The sequence below is a fragment of the Salvelinus fontinalis genome, chromosome 14, assembly GCF_029448725.1.
Source record: "Salvelinus fontinalis isolate EN_2023a chromosome 14, ASM2944872v1, whole genome shotgun sequence".
Taxonomy (NCBI): domain Eukaryota; kingdom Metazoa; phylum Chordata; class Actinopteri; order Salmoniformes; family Salmonidae; genus Salvelinus; species Salvelinus fontinalis.
The window spans coordinates 47,108,362-47,123,386 of NC_074678.1; the positions used below are offsets into that span (position 1 = coordinate 47,108,362).

At 43.7% G+C, this 15,025-nt stretch overlaps 2 protein-coding genes across 10 annotated transcripts in view; one reads left to right on the forward strand and one right to left on the reverse strand.

The window, feature by feature from the left end:
- Positions 1–3,902, forward strand: part of patj (PATJ crumbs cell polarity complex component) — a 174,925-nt gene extending 171,023 nt beyond the window's left edge. For all 9 annotated transcript variants that reach the window (XM_055862099.1, XM_055862106.1, XM_055862101.1 and 6 more), the window contains one exon: positions 620–3,902. In XM_055862099.1, the coding sequence (XP_055718074.1) occupies positions 620–766 (147 nt within the window). In that variant the 3' untranslated portion in view covers positions 767–3,902. The remainder of the gene's footprint in view (positions 1–619) is intronic.
- On the reverse strand, positions 3,836–14,743 carry LOC129811016 (PDZK1-interacting protein 1-like). The gene is made up of 4 exons (XM_055862112.1): positions 13,564–14,743; positions 8,963–9,077; positions 4,339–4,419; positions 3,836–4,182 (listed from the first exon to the last, which is right to left on the reverse strand). The coding sequence occupies exons 1-4, from the start codon at positions 13,628–13,630 to the stop codon at positions 4,110–4,112; spliced, it is 336 nt and encodes a 111-aa protein (XP_055718087.1). The 5' UTR covers positions 13,631–14,743; the 3' UTR covers positions 3,836–4,109.
- Between the last annotated feature and the right edge of the window lie 282 nt (positions 14,744–15,025).

Below are 15,025 nucleotides of genomic sequence, written 5' to 3' on the forward strand. Positions count from 1 at the left end.
ACTACCTGAGCCACTTGTGTGGGTTGTATACTCCGTCTCATGCTACCACTAGAGTGAAAGCACCGCCAGCATTCAAAAGTGACCAAAACATCAGCCAGGAAGCATAGGAACTGAGAAGTGGTCTGTGGTCACCACCTGCAGAATCACTCCTTTATTGGGGGTGTCTTGCTAATTGCCTATAATTTCCACCTTTTGTCTATTCCATTTGCACAACAGCATGTGAAATGTATTGTCAATCAGTGTTGCTTCCTAAGTGGACAGTTTGATTTCACAGAAGTGTGATTGACTTGGAGTTACATTGTATTGTTTAAGTGTTCCCTTTATTTTTTTGAGCAGTGTATTAATCATACATTGCACTGCATCCATCTATTCTGCCAACAATGCCTTAGTGTACGTCATGGAATGTTCAGTCAAATAGAGCCTATCTTTAAAACCTCTTCTGAAGTTGCTTTTGTAGCATAAACAGGGAATTTGTTTTACTGATATTATGATTGTCTGTTTGTAGTTAAAATGCTGTCAGTTCCAAGGATCATAAGGTTGCTTCAAAAAAACATTTTTTGTCTTATTTCCACCACCTTCCCCCCCACTTACTATGTGTGCTCCCCTGTTCTCCCTGCAGGGGGCAGCGGCGGTGGACGGGCGTCTGAAGAGGGGTGACCAGATTCTGTCAGTAAACGGAGAGAGTCTGGAGGGGGCCACCCACGAACTGGCCGTGGCCATACTGAAGAGACAGAGGGGGGCCGTCACTCTGGAAGTCCTCTCTTAGCTCACACACACACCTCTACCCCCACTGGCAAAGCGACCATTATGGGGTTGAACTGGTTTCAACTTTCCAACGTACAAAAAAAAAACAAGACTCTGTTCCGTTAAGTTGGCCAACATCTGATGCCCATCTTCACCCTTATAAACAGCCCATTAACGAGAAGGGGGCATTGGTTCTGGAAGGATTCGGGTCACTAGGTGGCACTGCCAAGGAGAGCCCTGCCCTGTAGCGATGTAGAGAGAGAACATGTGTGTCGCACTGCGTTCAGCTGTGCCCTCAAGTGAACCACGAGAAATAAGAGGACTATATCTGGGGGGCTGCAGGAAGTAGTGACACCTAACTTCCTGTGTGCCATCTTAGGAGCTTCACTGTGAGGGTGGTCCGATCGCTACACTGACTGGATATTATACAGCAAGGAAACACAGGGAAACTGTACCGTCTCTGTGCCATTTTCAGTTTTGTTTTGTGTGATCGCACCCGTGCTTCCTTCATAGAACACTGGTAGAACAATACGAGCGGTTCAGTTGGTCTAGGTCTCTTCAACGTTAGCCTCGTGTTAGCTTAGCATCTCCCTGATCGGAAGACACTGGTTAGCTGTTAGAGATGTCAGCTTCATTTGCTGCTAATGTGCTAACTGTGAGGGTGAATGGTCTCGGCAGGGAACGGGGCTGCGACACACTAGACTGGAACAGGTCATTTAGACACACACACATACTGTATATACACACCCACACACAGTAGGCTAGTGAGTCACTGTCAGGTTGACGCACATCTTCTCATTCCTCATTGCCCACACACGATTTAAACTCGTAGTGTCATACTCTTACGCAAAGGTAGTACATTCAACAGTCTAGTCCCCTCAAACACAACTCTGGACATTGAAGCTAGTTCCACTGCGTTTTCTTGCATTGTTGCCCTCTGATCAGGGGTCTCATTTAGACCTGGGAGGTGGGTGCAATTAATGATCAGGTAGAACAGAAAAGCAGGAGGCTTCAGACCTCGTAGGGTAAGAGTAGAATACCCCTGCTGGTATATCACTATGCAGTATGTTGTGTAGTCCTGCTAAGAGTTGTAAGCTTTTGTGCGTGTCACGAAGGAGTTTCGCCTTGCATATGCAGATGTGAGACAGGTTATTAGTACACAGTGTTGCCAAATTATCTGAACCCCCCCCCCCCTTTGAATCCGAGACCGTTTAGCAAAGTGAGGAAAAATATATACACTATGCGTTTGTTAGCATTGTTGCGGCAGACACGTTTCTATTAGCTATACAATGTAATGTAGGCGAATCTCAGGACTTACATCGGGCATTGTGTCTGTTGCCAGAGCTTGCTTGCTTTCCCCTAGTGTGGGTTTGTATGGAGGTTAGCCGAATCTTTACCTCCTTTGTCGCTGACCCTGGAGTATCCCTGTAAGCCTATTAAGGTCCTATGAAATGGTGTCAAAATACATCCATGTCTTAACTAGTCTGGTCCAAGATATTTGTGCTCTACTCCCATGGTCATTGTCACGCCAAACAAGACCGCACAAACAGGACTGGATCCAGGCTTTGTCTTAACTGATCAAAGGGAGAAGGATCATCCTGATGAATATTTGTGTTGGACGATCCACCTCCTAGCCAATCCCGATCATTTTAACTTTGTGGACTGGACACGTGCATTTCAATGAAGTGCTATTACTTTTTGTTTTACCTGCCTTTGTCATTGTTTTTATTTGTGTCATGCGGATGGTACTGCATGCATGTTACTGTAAGCCTATTTTGTTTAGACATGTCTTGGTAAAAACATATACCAACATTTCTGATCATTTGGGGCACTATCAGAAGCAATCAATTTCTTGCTGTGAGCCGTTGTCATCATGTATCAAGGGTGCATTCCTTAGGCATCAAATGGAAGAAAATGGACTGAAACAGGTAGGGACAACCTGAACTTAATAAATGCTTGTTTTTGTAGCAAGGCATTTTGCTACGGTGTGCACTAATGAATACAAACCATGTGTGGCTGTAGCTCCACACTGTTCTGTCCAGCTGCGAGAAGCTCATCACGTCCAACAATTACAGGATATCCTGTCTCCCTCGGCTGGAGCCCGTCGTCTGTTTCCCGTGTCGCTGCAACCCCTCCACGCTCACAGGAAGTGACAACACGTTCCTCCAAGACACTTTGAGCCCCCCTCCCCCTCGGTTGTATTCATTAGGTCCCAAACGGGAGAAAGCAGACTGTAACAAGGAGGGACTACCTGAACTTGCCCAATACAAAAACACTTGTTTTCCGTTGCAAACCATTTAGCTACGTTGTGCCATAATGAATATGACCCCGGTTAACACTAAGGAAAACCCTGCATAGTAACTCTCGCGCCGTGCCTGTCTCAGTAAAAGTGGAAGTGCAATCTGGTGTGCGTCCTAAATACTTGCAAGGGGTCCTGGGATTTAGGGGAGGTCGGCCTATTAAGGGGACTGACTACTGTTCTGCCGTGAGTCGCTGATGTGCTAGAGTAGATTGTGTGTGTGTGTTCATCATACATCAGTCTTATTTCTGTGAGAGCCTATTTCTGTAAGTCTTAATGCTCGATCCCTTTAAAGAGATTCAGTTTAAACTCACTGCTGCCTATTTCACTTGCTTCTTTTCCCCTCTCTCATGCTGTGATCTCTCCATCTACTCTGGACTTTTAGATTTTGTCTGACTTTGTCCTATGCGTGTCAATCGGCAATAGGCTGTGTGTGTTTGTACACGTGTTCGTCAGAAGTTGGACTGATGATTATGATGATCCCGTCACGCCCAATAATCCCGTCTATAATGCCATCGATGAACTGCGCGCTGGTCCGTAGCGCCACAGAAAACGTCTTTCTTCACGTCATTGATCGATGGAACGCATTTTCAAATCCAAAGAAACAATCCACCCTTCCTATATATCGATGTGTGACAAACTCTGCTGTAATGACGTGTGGATACACAGTATATATATAAATATATCTATAGAAAAAATATATTGTCTATGATCACAAATGCAAGTCATCTTTTAAATGTGTGTAGCCTACTGACTGTGGTCATACACTGATACTCTTCGTGAATTCTGATGAACTGTTTGATGATGTTCCATGTTTTATTAAATACAAGAGGAGCACAATCATTTCCACCATGTCCTACCTCTGATCTCCAAGTGAATTTATTTCCTTAAGTTGTGATAGCACGTGTCATTCATACGCTGATAGCAAATATTTCAGTTGCTTCCATTGTTATGAGATTTTTCCATTTTATTTTTCAGGTCTAAGCGTTGAATCACACTTTAGGCCCGTGTGTGTGTGTCCACGACAAACCCATATACATTGGTGTCTTGTGTTGGTTCTTATCGGTCACATGACAGTGACTTTGTCCTCCACCCTTTCAAGGGCCATGTTCTCATATGCACCCTCGTCATCGCCGTTCCTGTGGGACACACACCTATTAGAACACAACCCCTGCTGTAATTGCACACACACACCCCAAAATCTATGTATCTTTAGGTCACTAGTACCGTTTAGAAATGTAGACTACAAAACAACAGAAAATAAGTGTTTAAGTGGCATTGTTTGAGCATCTTACCTGACTGTATCCAGGCTGGTATTATAGTTGGTCTTCACCACGCCAGTGGTCTCCACACACTCACATACTTTGGTCTCCAGCCTTCATGCAATTGAGAATGTTAAACGTTAGAATGCTGCCTTACATTCAATTAGAAGCAATTATAACATCTGGTCAATCTCATAGTTCGGTGCAGGTGAAAAACGAGATTGGGCTGAAGACCCAAATTGTGTCTGTGGAGACCCAATACTTGTCTTACTAGAGACCCAAAACTTGTCCCAATACTCTAATACCAAACATTAAGAACACCTGCTCTTTCCATGACATAGACTGATCAGGTGAATCCAGGTGAAAGCTATGATCTCTTATTGATGTCACTTGTTAAATCCACTTCAATCAGTGTAGATGAAGGGGAGGAGACAGGTTAAGGAAGTAAGGAATGGGATAGGATGCCTTTAAACCCAACAAGGACAACACGAATTAGGACATAGATAAACAAATGCAAAACCAACAGAGGGAGAAAGAGGAAGGATTTCTGGAGGATAGTTCAGGCCTTGATAGGTAAACAAACATTCAGATAAACAAGCAAGCAAAATAGCACTTGGAAAGGAGGTAGAAAATTCTGAACACAGAGTATCTTAATTTAGGTGTAATATATTTAATAGAAAAACACATTTATCTATAGGTGCATTATTTCAATAAGTGCTTTCAGCAAGAGGCATGTGCACATCATTTTAGAGCAGAGTGCATTGTTTAAAGAGGTCACCATGGAGATGGATGCATTCTCTTGGCAGTGTTTCAGAGACCTTGCCATCTCGTATCCTGAAAATGTTACAAGTGAGTCAGGAAAAAATGTATTCAAAAATAAATTGCTAAGAGAATCCCCAGAGACTCTGAGGGCAGACTTCATCCTAAAAGCGAACATGGAAATAGAAGGAGACCTTCTGTTCTACACGGATCATCCTAATGCTTGGCACACAGCTCTCCGAAAGACCAACCATGAACTTAAAATGTCAGAAAACAGAACAATGGGAACAACTATACATTTGATTTCACACCCAAATTTAACATTCATATTCATAATAACGACACTGCGACGGCTCAAGGTTCGGAGGCCAATCTGGATCAATTTGTCTGCTACTTCGACCAAATACAACCTCTTGTTGCTCAACTTAAAACCTCCACTGTCACTACCTACAACAGCCTCCTCTTCCTCTGTGCTCTAGTAAGTATTCCTATTCCTCCCTCGCCTGCAGCAGACATAGCCCAGAGCATGCCTCTCACACGGGACACATGCAGTACCACAGCATCTTCTAGAGGAGGAGATCGGCCTGGTAGGAGATCAGCCTGGTGCACCAGCATAGGGGGGAGATCAGCCTGGTGCGCCAGCATAGGGAGGAGATCAGCCTGGTGCGCCAGCATAGGGAGGAGATCCAGGAGCTGTAGTGTGCAATGAAAAATGTTGAGTACAACCAGGCTCTCAGGATGGAAGTGCACAGACTTACAGAGGAACTGTCCAGCGCAGTCAACACCAGCCACGTACACGACCTGCAGAAGGAGCTACCTGAGCTGAGGCAGGAATTTCTCAGCCACCACCATCCACTCTACAGCACAGCTCAACCAGACCAGGCCCCGTCTCAGCACAGCTCAACCAGACCAGGCCCCGTCTCAGCACAGCTCAACCAGACCAGGCCCCGTCTCAGCACAGCTCAACCAGACCAGGCCCCGTCTCAGCACAGCTCAACCAGACCCGGCCCAGCACAGCTCAACCAGACCCGGCCCGTCTCAGCACAGCTCAACCAGACCCGGCCCGTCTCAGCACAGCTCAACCAGACCCGGCCCGTCTCAGCACAGCTCAACCAGACCAGGCCCCGTCTCAGCACAGCTCAACCAGACCCGGCCCGTCTCAGCACAGCTCAACCAGACCCGGCCCGTCTCAGCACAGCTCAACCAGACCCGGCCCGTCTCAGCACAGCTCAACCAGACCCGGCCCGTCTCAGCACAGCTCAACCAGACCAGGCCCCGTCTCAGCACAGCTCAACCAGACCAGGCCCGTCACATCACAGCTCTACCAGACCAGGCCCAACTCAACTTAACCCAGCTCTACACAGCACTGACTACTACCCAAGGGTCTGGCAAAACACTGTAGAGGGTAGTGCACCACATGATATAGTCCACACCATGTATCATTCACATCATCAGCCCTCATATACTGAGTGTTTGAAGCTTCGCCAGCCACACTGCCCTCAACACCACCATCCTCAATTCCCCCCACAACCTCTATCCCAGGCTAGTTTTGGTTGGGACACTCATGCCCCCCATGGCAGCCCCAACCCTGCAACAGGAGCCACACCAAGGCCTCCTGTGCACACCCAGAATGGAGCACTGGCAGCCACTCCTATCCCCTGCAGTAGCTCCACTCCTTTGGCGGGAGCTTCATCCGGGTGGACTGAGCTCTGCCAACACTGCTCTCCCAGTTCCCGTCCCAGCCCCTTGCATCCAGCGACTTGAGGGAGGTCTGTCAAATGCTCAGTCTACTCTGCTCTCACACGGTTGGCCATGGACCTTGGCAAAGTCTCAGCTCACTCAACATAATAATCAATCGAATGCTCTTCTCTCTGCCAGCTTCTAGCTGACTCAACGGTTAACTCGTCAGCTTCTAGTGAGTCTTTGTTTTCATTTCAACAATTTACTATCTGTTATGTGTTCGATACCTTGCTTAAGATTGATGTGTAACAAAAAAAAAAAAAAAAAATCCACTGGGGCTGATATGCTTGATCCATTTTTGCTGCAGCACTCTGCCCCCCGATTGCTAAATCATTAACCCATATTTTTAACCAGACAATTATTTCAGGTACTATCCCCAAGGTTTGGAATGCAGACCATGTAAGAATCCTTGATTAATTCTCAGATAAGATCTTTCTTATCTTTGGAATGTATTCTAAATGTACATCAGTCAGGTTTTAAACCACGTCATAGCAATATCTCTGCTGCATCCCTAGTTATAAATGATGTGGTTAACTGTATGGATAAAAGGCAACATTGTGCTTCGCTCTTCATTGGCCTGTCAAAGGCTTTCGATACTGTTGATCACTCACTGCTAATTCGGAGGCTTTTCTCAATTGGCCTAGACCAGGCTGCATGTAACTGGTTTAAAAAATGACTTGACATAGAACTCAATGTGTATCTACTGATGGTGTTAAATCAGATTTCCTGCATATTACAAAAGGTGTCCCGCAGGGGTCGATTCTGGGTCCTGTACTTTTGACTGTTTACATTAACATTATCGACTTGTCTGTAAAAAACAGTAACCTGCACTTGTATGCTGATGATACTGTTGTGTATTCTGTTGTCCCCACAGTTAACCAGGCTCTATCTGAACTAGTCTGCCTTCATTGTATTACAGAAAAACTCTATTGACCTGAAATTAGTATTGATTGCATGTAAAACTAAGTATACGTTGTTCTCTAGAGCACGTCAAAATAAAATATGTACTTTGGATGGTGTCCACATTGATCATGTCCCGGCTTATAAATATCTGGGAATCTGGATAGATGATAAAGCTGTCTTTTTAAAAAGCATATTGATGAGTTAGTTCATTTTTCAGTCGACGTTCTGCCACTTAATTAAAGCCGTTAGATGCAGTTTATCATAGCGCACTGCATTTTATTACGGGCGTCATTTTTAGTACTCATCACTGCGTTCTCTACTAGAAAGTTGGTGTGCCCTCTTTGATGTCATGTAGGTTGATACAAAGCTATGTTTTCATATATAAAGCTCTTTTACAAAAAGTCCCACTGTACCGAACATCTTTACTTAACTTTAGACATACGAGTCACCACACCCGGTCTCGGGGATGGTTAACTCTGGGAATTCCTTTGGTCTCTACTGAGTTAGGTAAGTCAGCTTTTAGTTTTCTTGCAACTTATTTGTCGAACAATCCTTCAAAATGTTCATAAATGTGAAGTTTTGGTGCCTCTAGGGTAATTCAGAAGGCTGATTGAGGACCTTATTACTGATGAATGTGTTTATTTTGTTTTTTATGACCATTTTGTTCTTTCTGCTTACATATTGTACTTATATTGATGTGTGTATTTTCTGTAATTTATGTAATTCAGAGCTCATCTGTAAAAGAGACCTTGGTCTCAGTATGACTCCCTGATGAAATAAAGTTACAAAATTGAGGTCAACATGGGCCTGCATCCCACTGGACCGCTTTCAACACCTTGTAGAGTCCATGCCCCGACGAATTTAGGCTGTTCTGAGGCCAAAAGAGGGGGGTGCAACTCAATTTTAGGAAGGTGATCATGATGTTTGGTATACTCAGTGTACCTCAGAACCATGTCTGGCTACAGTATGTCTGAAAATGTTGGTTGTCAAATCCTTGCTTCCTTCATCCTTGTTTCCTCGATTCCTTGCCTCGCTCCCAAAGCTCATTCGAGGAGGATGTCTGAGGGAGGAACCTTCAATCCTCTCTTCCGATGTGCTTTGAGAGGGAGGTGAGGAATTGCACAAAGGACAGAGGAAGCAAGTATTTTATGCCTATTAAAGTTTTCAGACTCAGCCTATGACAGTTTTGACTGTCCTACTACAGTAGCTGTATGGACTGGAGATGGTCAGGTGTCACAGCGATTTATAGGCTTACCTTGAGTCCTGACACCAGGCCTTGTTGACCAGAACCGCCACGAAGATGAGAAAGAGAAAGACGCCCACAGCTATGATGCCCGTCAGCCACTGGGGCAGTGTCCGCTCCACCTTACCTTTTAAAGAGTCAGGGCATAGACGGGTTAGCTGACAACGTCACGAAAACGATGCGCACGCTTCAATGGGGCAGAAGTCCATGTGTTGTGATTCTGCATGGCCAGATAGCGATCAACAATCACAAGAAGCTGCCGTGTGGGGAATCGTAGGTGGCTCGTTTCAGCTGGATTGATTTTGTTTTTGATACCAGGTCCTGTTTTGAGGTGTTTTGACTGATATCATGTCTATGCTAATATGGCAAAAATTTGCTCATAGTGCAAATGTATTTGTTTTCAATAAACATGGAGACAAAATATAGTTTACATGTTGACAAAAATCTAAGCCAACCCCGTCTGTTTTACCCCATAGTTGCGCACGCATCGGTTTTGTTAAACTTCTGACCCGCCTATACTTTACTTAACTTCTTTGGGACTGGGGGGCAGTATTGAGTAGCTTGGATGAATAAGGTGCCCAGAGTAAACTGCCAGCTACTCAGGCCCAGAAGCTAGAATATGCATATAGTTAGTAGATTTGGATAGGAAACACTCTGAAGATTCTAAAACTGTTTGAATGATGTCTGTGAGTATCACTCACAGACATAACAGAATTCATATGGCAGGCAAAAACCTGAGATAAAATCCGACCAGGAAGTGGGAAATCTGATGTTTGTAGTTTTTCAAGTCATTGCCTATCCAATATACAGTGTCTATGGGGTCATATTGCACTTCCTAAGGCGTCCACTAGATGTCAACAGTCCTTTAGAACCCTGTTTCAGGCTTCTACTGTGAAGGGGGCGCGCATAAGAGCTGTTTGAACCAGGTGTCTGGCAGAATGCCATGAGCTAAGTCAGGTGTGCGGCCGTGAGCGTTAGCTGCGTTGCTTTTCATTTCTAAAGACAAAGGAATTGTCCGGTTGAAACATTATTGAAGATTTATGATAAAAATTTCCTAAAGATTGATTCTATACATCGTTAGACATGTTTCTACGAACTGTAATAAAACTTTTTTAACTTTTCGTCTGAACTAACTGATGGCGCATTGAGCATTTGGATTACTGGGCTAAACGCGCGAACAAAAAGGGGGTATTTGGACAAATTATGGACTTTATCAAACAAAACACACATTTATTGTCTAACATGGAGTCCTGGGAGTGCCATCCGGTGAAGATCATCAAAGGTTAGTGATAAATTTTAACGCTATTTCTGAGTTTTGTGACACCTCTCCTTCTTTGGAAAATGGCTGTATGTTTTTCTGTGACTTGGCGCTGACCTAACATAATCGCAAGGTGTGCTTTCGCCGTAAAGCCTTTTTGAAATCAGACACTGTGGCTGGATTAATGAGAAGTTTATCTTTAAAATGGTGTATAATACTTGTATGTTTGAGGAATTTTAATTATGAGATTTCTGTTTTGAATTTGGCGCCCTGCAATTTCACTGGCTGTTGTTGAGGTGGGACGCTAGCCTCCCACATATCCCAGAGAGGTTTTAAAGCATTTTTTTCAGTGCTTATATTCATCTAGGCAAGGCCAGGTGCAATATGTCTGGCACATGTCATTCTATTCTAATGTTCTGTAATGTCATTTTCATTCTCTTGAGTTATCATCCCAGTTGATGGGATTACTAACATGGCATTCATGCTGTTTTTCTTTTGGTGCAGTCCGGACAGGCCTTGATTTCAATGTCCACATATATCCGGTTCGGACCGGTCAATTTTTTTTCCCAAACATACACTGCATTCAGTTAGTATTCAGACCCCTTCCCCTTTTCCACCATTTGGTACGTTACAGCCTTATTCTAAAATGGATTAAATAAATACAATTCTCATCAATCTACACACAATTTTTAAACTTATTTTGTACAATACCCCATAATGAAAAAAGCGAAAACAGGTTTTTTAACATTTTTGCTAATATATTAAAAATAAAAAAACATACGTTATTTTCATAAGTATTCAGACCCTTTGCTATGAGACTCGAAATTGAGCTCAGGTGCATCCTGTTTCCATTGATCATCCTTGAGATGTTTCTACAACTTGATTGGAGTCCACCTGTGGTAAATTAAAGCTGTCTATACTGTATAAGGTCCCACAGTTGACAGTGCATGCCAGAGCAAAAACCAAGCCATGAGGTCGAAGTAATTGTCGGTAGAGCTCCAAGACAGGATTATGTCGAGGGAGGTGACCAAGAACCCAATGGTCACTCTGACAGAGCTCCAGAGTTCCCCTGTGGAGATGGGAGAACCTTCCAGAAGCACAACCATCTCTGCAGCACTCCACCAATCAAGCCTTTATGGTAGAGTGGCCAGCCGGAAGCCTCTCAGTAAAAGGCACATGACAGCCTACTTGGAGTTTGCCAAAAGGCACCTAAAGGACTCTCAGACCATGACAAACGAGATTCTTTGGTCTGATGAAACCAAGATTGAACTCTTTGGCTAGAATGCTAAGCGTCACGTCTGGAGGAAACCTGGCACCATCCCTACGGTGAAGCATGGTGGTGGCAGCATCATGCTGTGGGGATATTTTTCAGCGGCAGTGCCTGGGAGACTAGTCAGGATAGAGGGAAAGATGAACGGAGCAAAGTACAGAGCGATCCTTGATGAAAACCTGCTCAGGATCTCCGACTGGGGTGAAGGTTCACCTTCCAACAAGACAATGACCCTAAGGACACAGCCAAGACAACGTAGGAGTGGCTTCAGGACAAATCTCTGAACGTCCTTGAGTGGCCCAGCCAGAGCCCGGACTTGAACCTGATCGAGCATATCTGGAGAGACCTGAAAAAAAGCTGTGCAGTGACGCTCCCCATCCAAATTGACAGAGCTTGAGAGGATCTGCAGAGAAGAATGGGAGAAATTCCCCAAATACAGGTGTGCCATGCTTGTAGCGTCATACCCAAGAAGAGTCTGTAATCGCTTCCAAAGGTGCTTCAACAAAGTACTGAGTAAAAGGTCTGAATACTTAGGTAAATGTGATTTTTCAGTTTATGTTTAATAAATGTGCAAAAATATCTCATCCTTTTTTTACTTTGTCATTGTGTGTAGATTATTTTTTTATTTTTTTTATCCATTTTAGAATAAGTCTAACGTAACAAAATTTGGACTAGGTCAAGGGGTCTGAATACTTTCCGAATGCACTGTAGACTTGTCTACTCGTTTCAGATTTGGTACGATCCGGACCGGCCTTGATTTGACACAAACTTAGACGTCTATAATTGGTTCAGATTTGTTCCAGACTGCACCAAATCGGAACCAATCGTAGACATCTATGTTTCACAAGTTTGGACATCACAGTAGAGCACGTCGGAGTACCGTACATAGTGCAGTAAAGAAAAGTAGTTTGCAACCAGCTCTGTCTCACATCAGAGTTAGAAGTTCATCCATGTTTCTCAAACGTCACATTTTGAAGTGTTTAAGGTTAAATTAAGGCATTAACTCCAAAATCTTAAGGTTAGACATTAACTCTGAATGTGTAAGGTAAAGGTCAAGGTTTGGGATAGGCTTAAAACAACAATCTCAAAAGCAACTTTCTATCGCTGGATTCAAACATGTAACCTTTGGCACCAGAGGCAGATGCTAATGCCCATCCCCTTGAACAACGAACTTGCAAAACCCAAACCTACTTGAAGGTAACAGTACCCATTGTTGGCCCTAGTAGCCGGTATCCACTTAATCTCCCGACCTCCTCAGACATGGATGGACGTCGAAAACTGACTTGTATCACGGGTGACCTGGCTGTAAATGTGTTCTTGTTTGGAGGGCAGAGCGCATTAGAATAAAACCCAGCATGTTTAGTAAGTGTTTGTTTTAACATTTACATGTTGGTCATTCAGCAGACGCTCCTATCCAGAGCGACTTACAGTCAGTGGATTCATCTAAGATAGATAAACAACTACATATCGAAGTCATAGCAAAAAGAATACATTCTGTAACCGTTACTAAGAATGCTAATGTTGTTGAAGTGGTTTGTTCTGTGTGCAAGACAACTTCGAACATCATCGCTGCCAGGTTTTTAAAAAGCTAATGTTAGTGCGTGTGACAGATGGGAGAAATAATAAATATTAAATGTTGCAATCTTCAGCCGGCTCCTCTTTCCTGTATTAGGCTTGGAAAATTTTTATTGTAATTTAATGCTTACTACTTTGAGAATGTGGAGTTGAAATTTGGCCATCGAATTCATGATTGAAATATATGTATTTATAACAAATGTAAATTACGTATTTTCAATGTCCGGAAATGATGTATTTTCACATTTTATTCAGCACTTAAAATGCACCATTTTGCTTACTGGGAATTGACAAGAGGGAACGAGTAAATAATAAGCAGATACGTTCATCATTCTGGAATTTACTGTACAAGACTGGAAAAAAAACCCATTGTTTGGGAATGAAATTACTTTAATCCTTCCCATCCTATTATCAACAGTGAATTGGACCAGCATGCAGAGTCACATAAAGGCAGCTATTTTCTTTATAGGGTACTATTAACTTTAAATGACCATGAGTTTCAGTTCTTACCTATTTGAGCTGTGACTACTCCCAGAGTTAGCATCAACCAAAGAATCCCTGTTGTCGCTCTACCCATTGTTGAGTCTTACTGAAAATCCCCAAATGTAGTTTTAGGATCACAAAAATGGGCTTGCGAGCAGCTCTTGTAAAAAGATGTGTGTACCGAAAGGCTTAGGATTGTTTTTGGAATGTAGAGCACACACATCCTGGTTCTGTAGTAGTGAATGATTTACCCGAACTTGCTTAAACAAAACATCTGGTCATTCAATAATAACAGCGATAACTTCTAAGGTTTTAATTGTTCATTTTGGGAAGACATTGACATGTGTAGGCCATCCATGAACTTATTCAGTAGAAATATCAAATGGCAAAAAGAGAATAATCATGTACCCTTGACAGATGATTTTACACTATAGTGACCAGGAAATACAGGACTAAGCACTTTTCAATAGCTGCGCAGTGAAAACACATGGAAACCTAGAGAATATACAGTCATCTCTGAAGGACTTTGGCTTGGTGAGTGTTCAATCAGTCTCATGGCTTCTAATATGTCACTGGAGGTTTGGTTTAAAAAGTAATCTATTGAGCTCTGTTTTGCCCACTAAGGAGTTAACATTTGACAGTGTTCCAAGATAAACGTGTGATAGTGTAATAGCCTCAATTCAGGCTTAACTATTCATTCTAACATTATTCAGATCTGTATGTAAGAATGATTTCTAAGTATAAAACTATATTCAAAGGGCGTTGGAGATCTTGACAAATGCACAAGCCTGATTGACCTTATGCAACAAGTGACTTTGCACTAAAAGCCGGCGTTCAGAAGAATGGTGCTTTTGTACTTTCAGTACACAGCAGCTACTAGCTATTGGAGCCGACGTGGGTAAAGTTAGTGCGGTGGGCTTCACATACTGTAGGTGCATGTTGTTATTTTAGGCATGAGAGAGAACGGGAGAAAGTGGAAATGAAAGATGGTTGATTAGTAGAGCAGAGAGGGAGAGGTGCTGGAAGGACAGGGGACACACCCCATCTGGACTCCAGGGACACATGATGAGCATCTCTTTGTGTGTGTGTGTGTCCGCCCGTTAGTCTAACTGTTTGTCTCTCTGTCCGCCTGTCTATACAGTGCATCGACACCAGGCTTTGTCCCAACCTCAGCACCAGCCAAATTAGCAGGTCCCTTTTCACTCAGCCCCACCCCCTCATTAACAGCCTCCCGCCCCTCTCTCTCGCTCTCACATACATACACACACACACACACACACACACACACACACACACACACACACACACACACACACACACACACACACACACACACACACACACACACCTCAGGGGAGTAGGCAGGCTGTGATGTGTGGCCAGATAGCAGCCCTGAGAGCCAGTAGCAGCGGTTCTCCCCACTGTCCCGTTACCGGCTGAGAACCAGCCCTCTGTCCTGTTCTCTGGGGCCAGCACAACTCCCCTATGG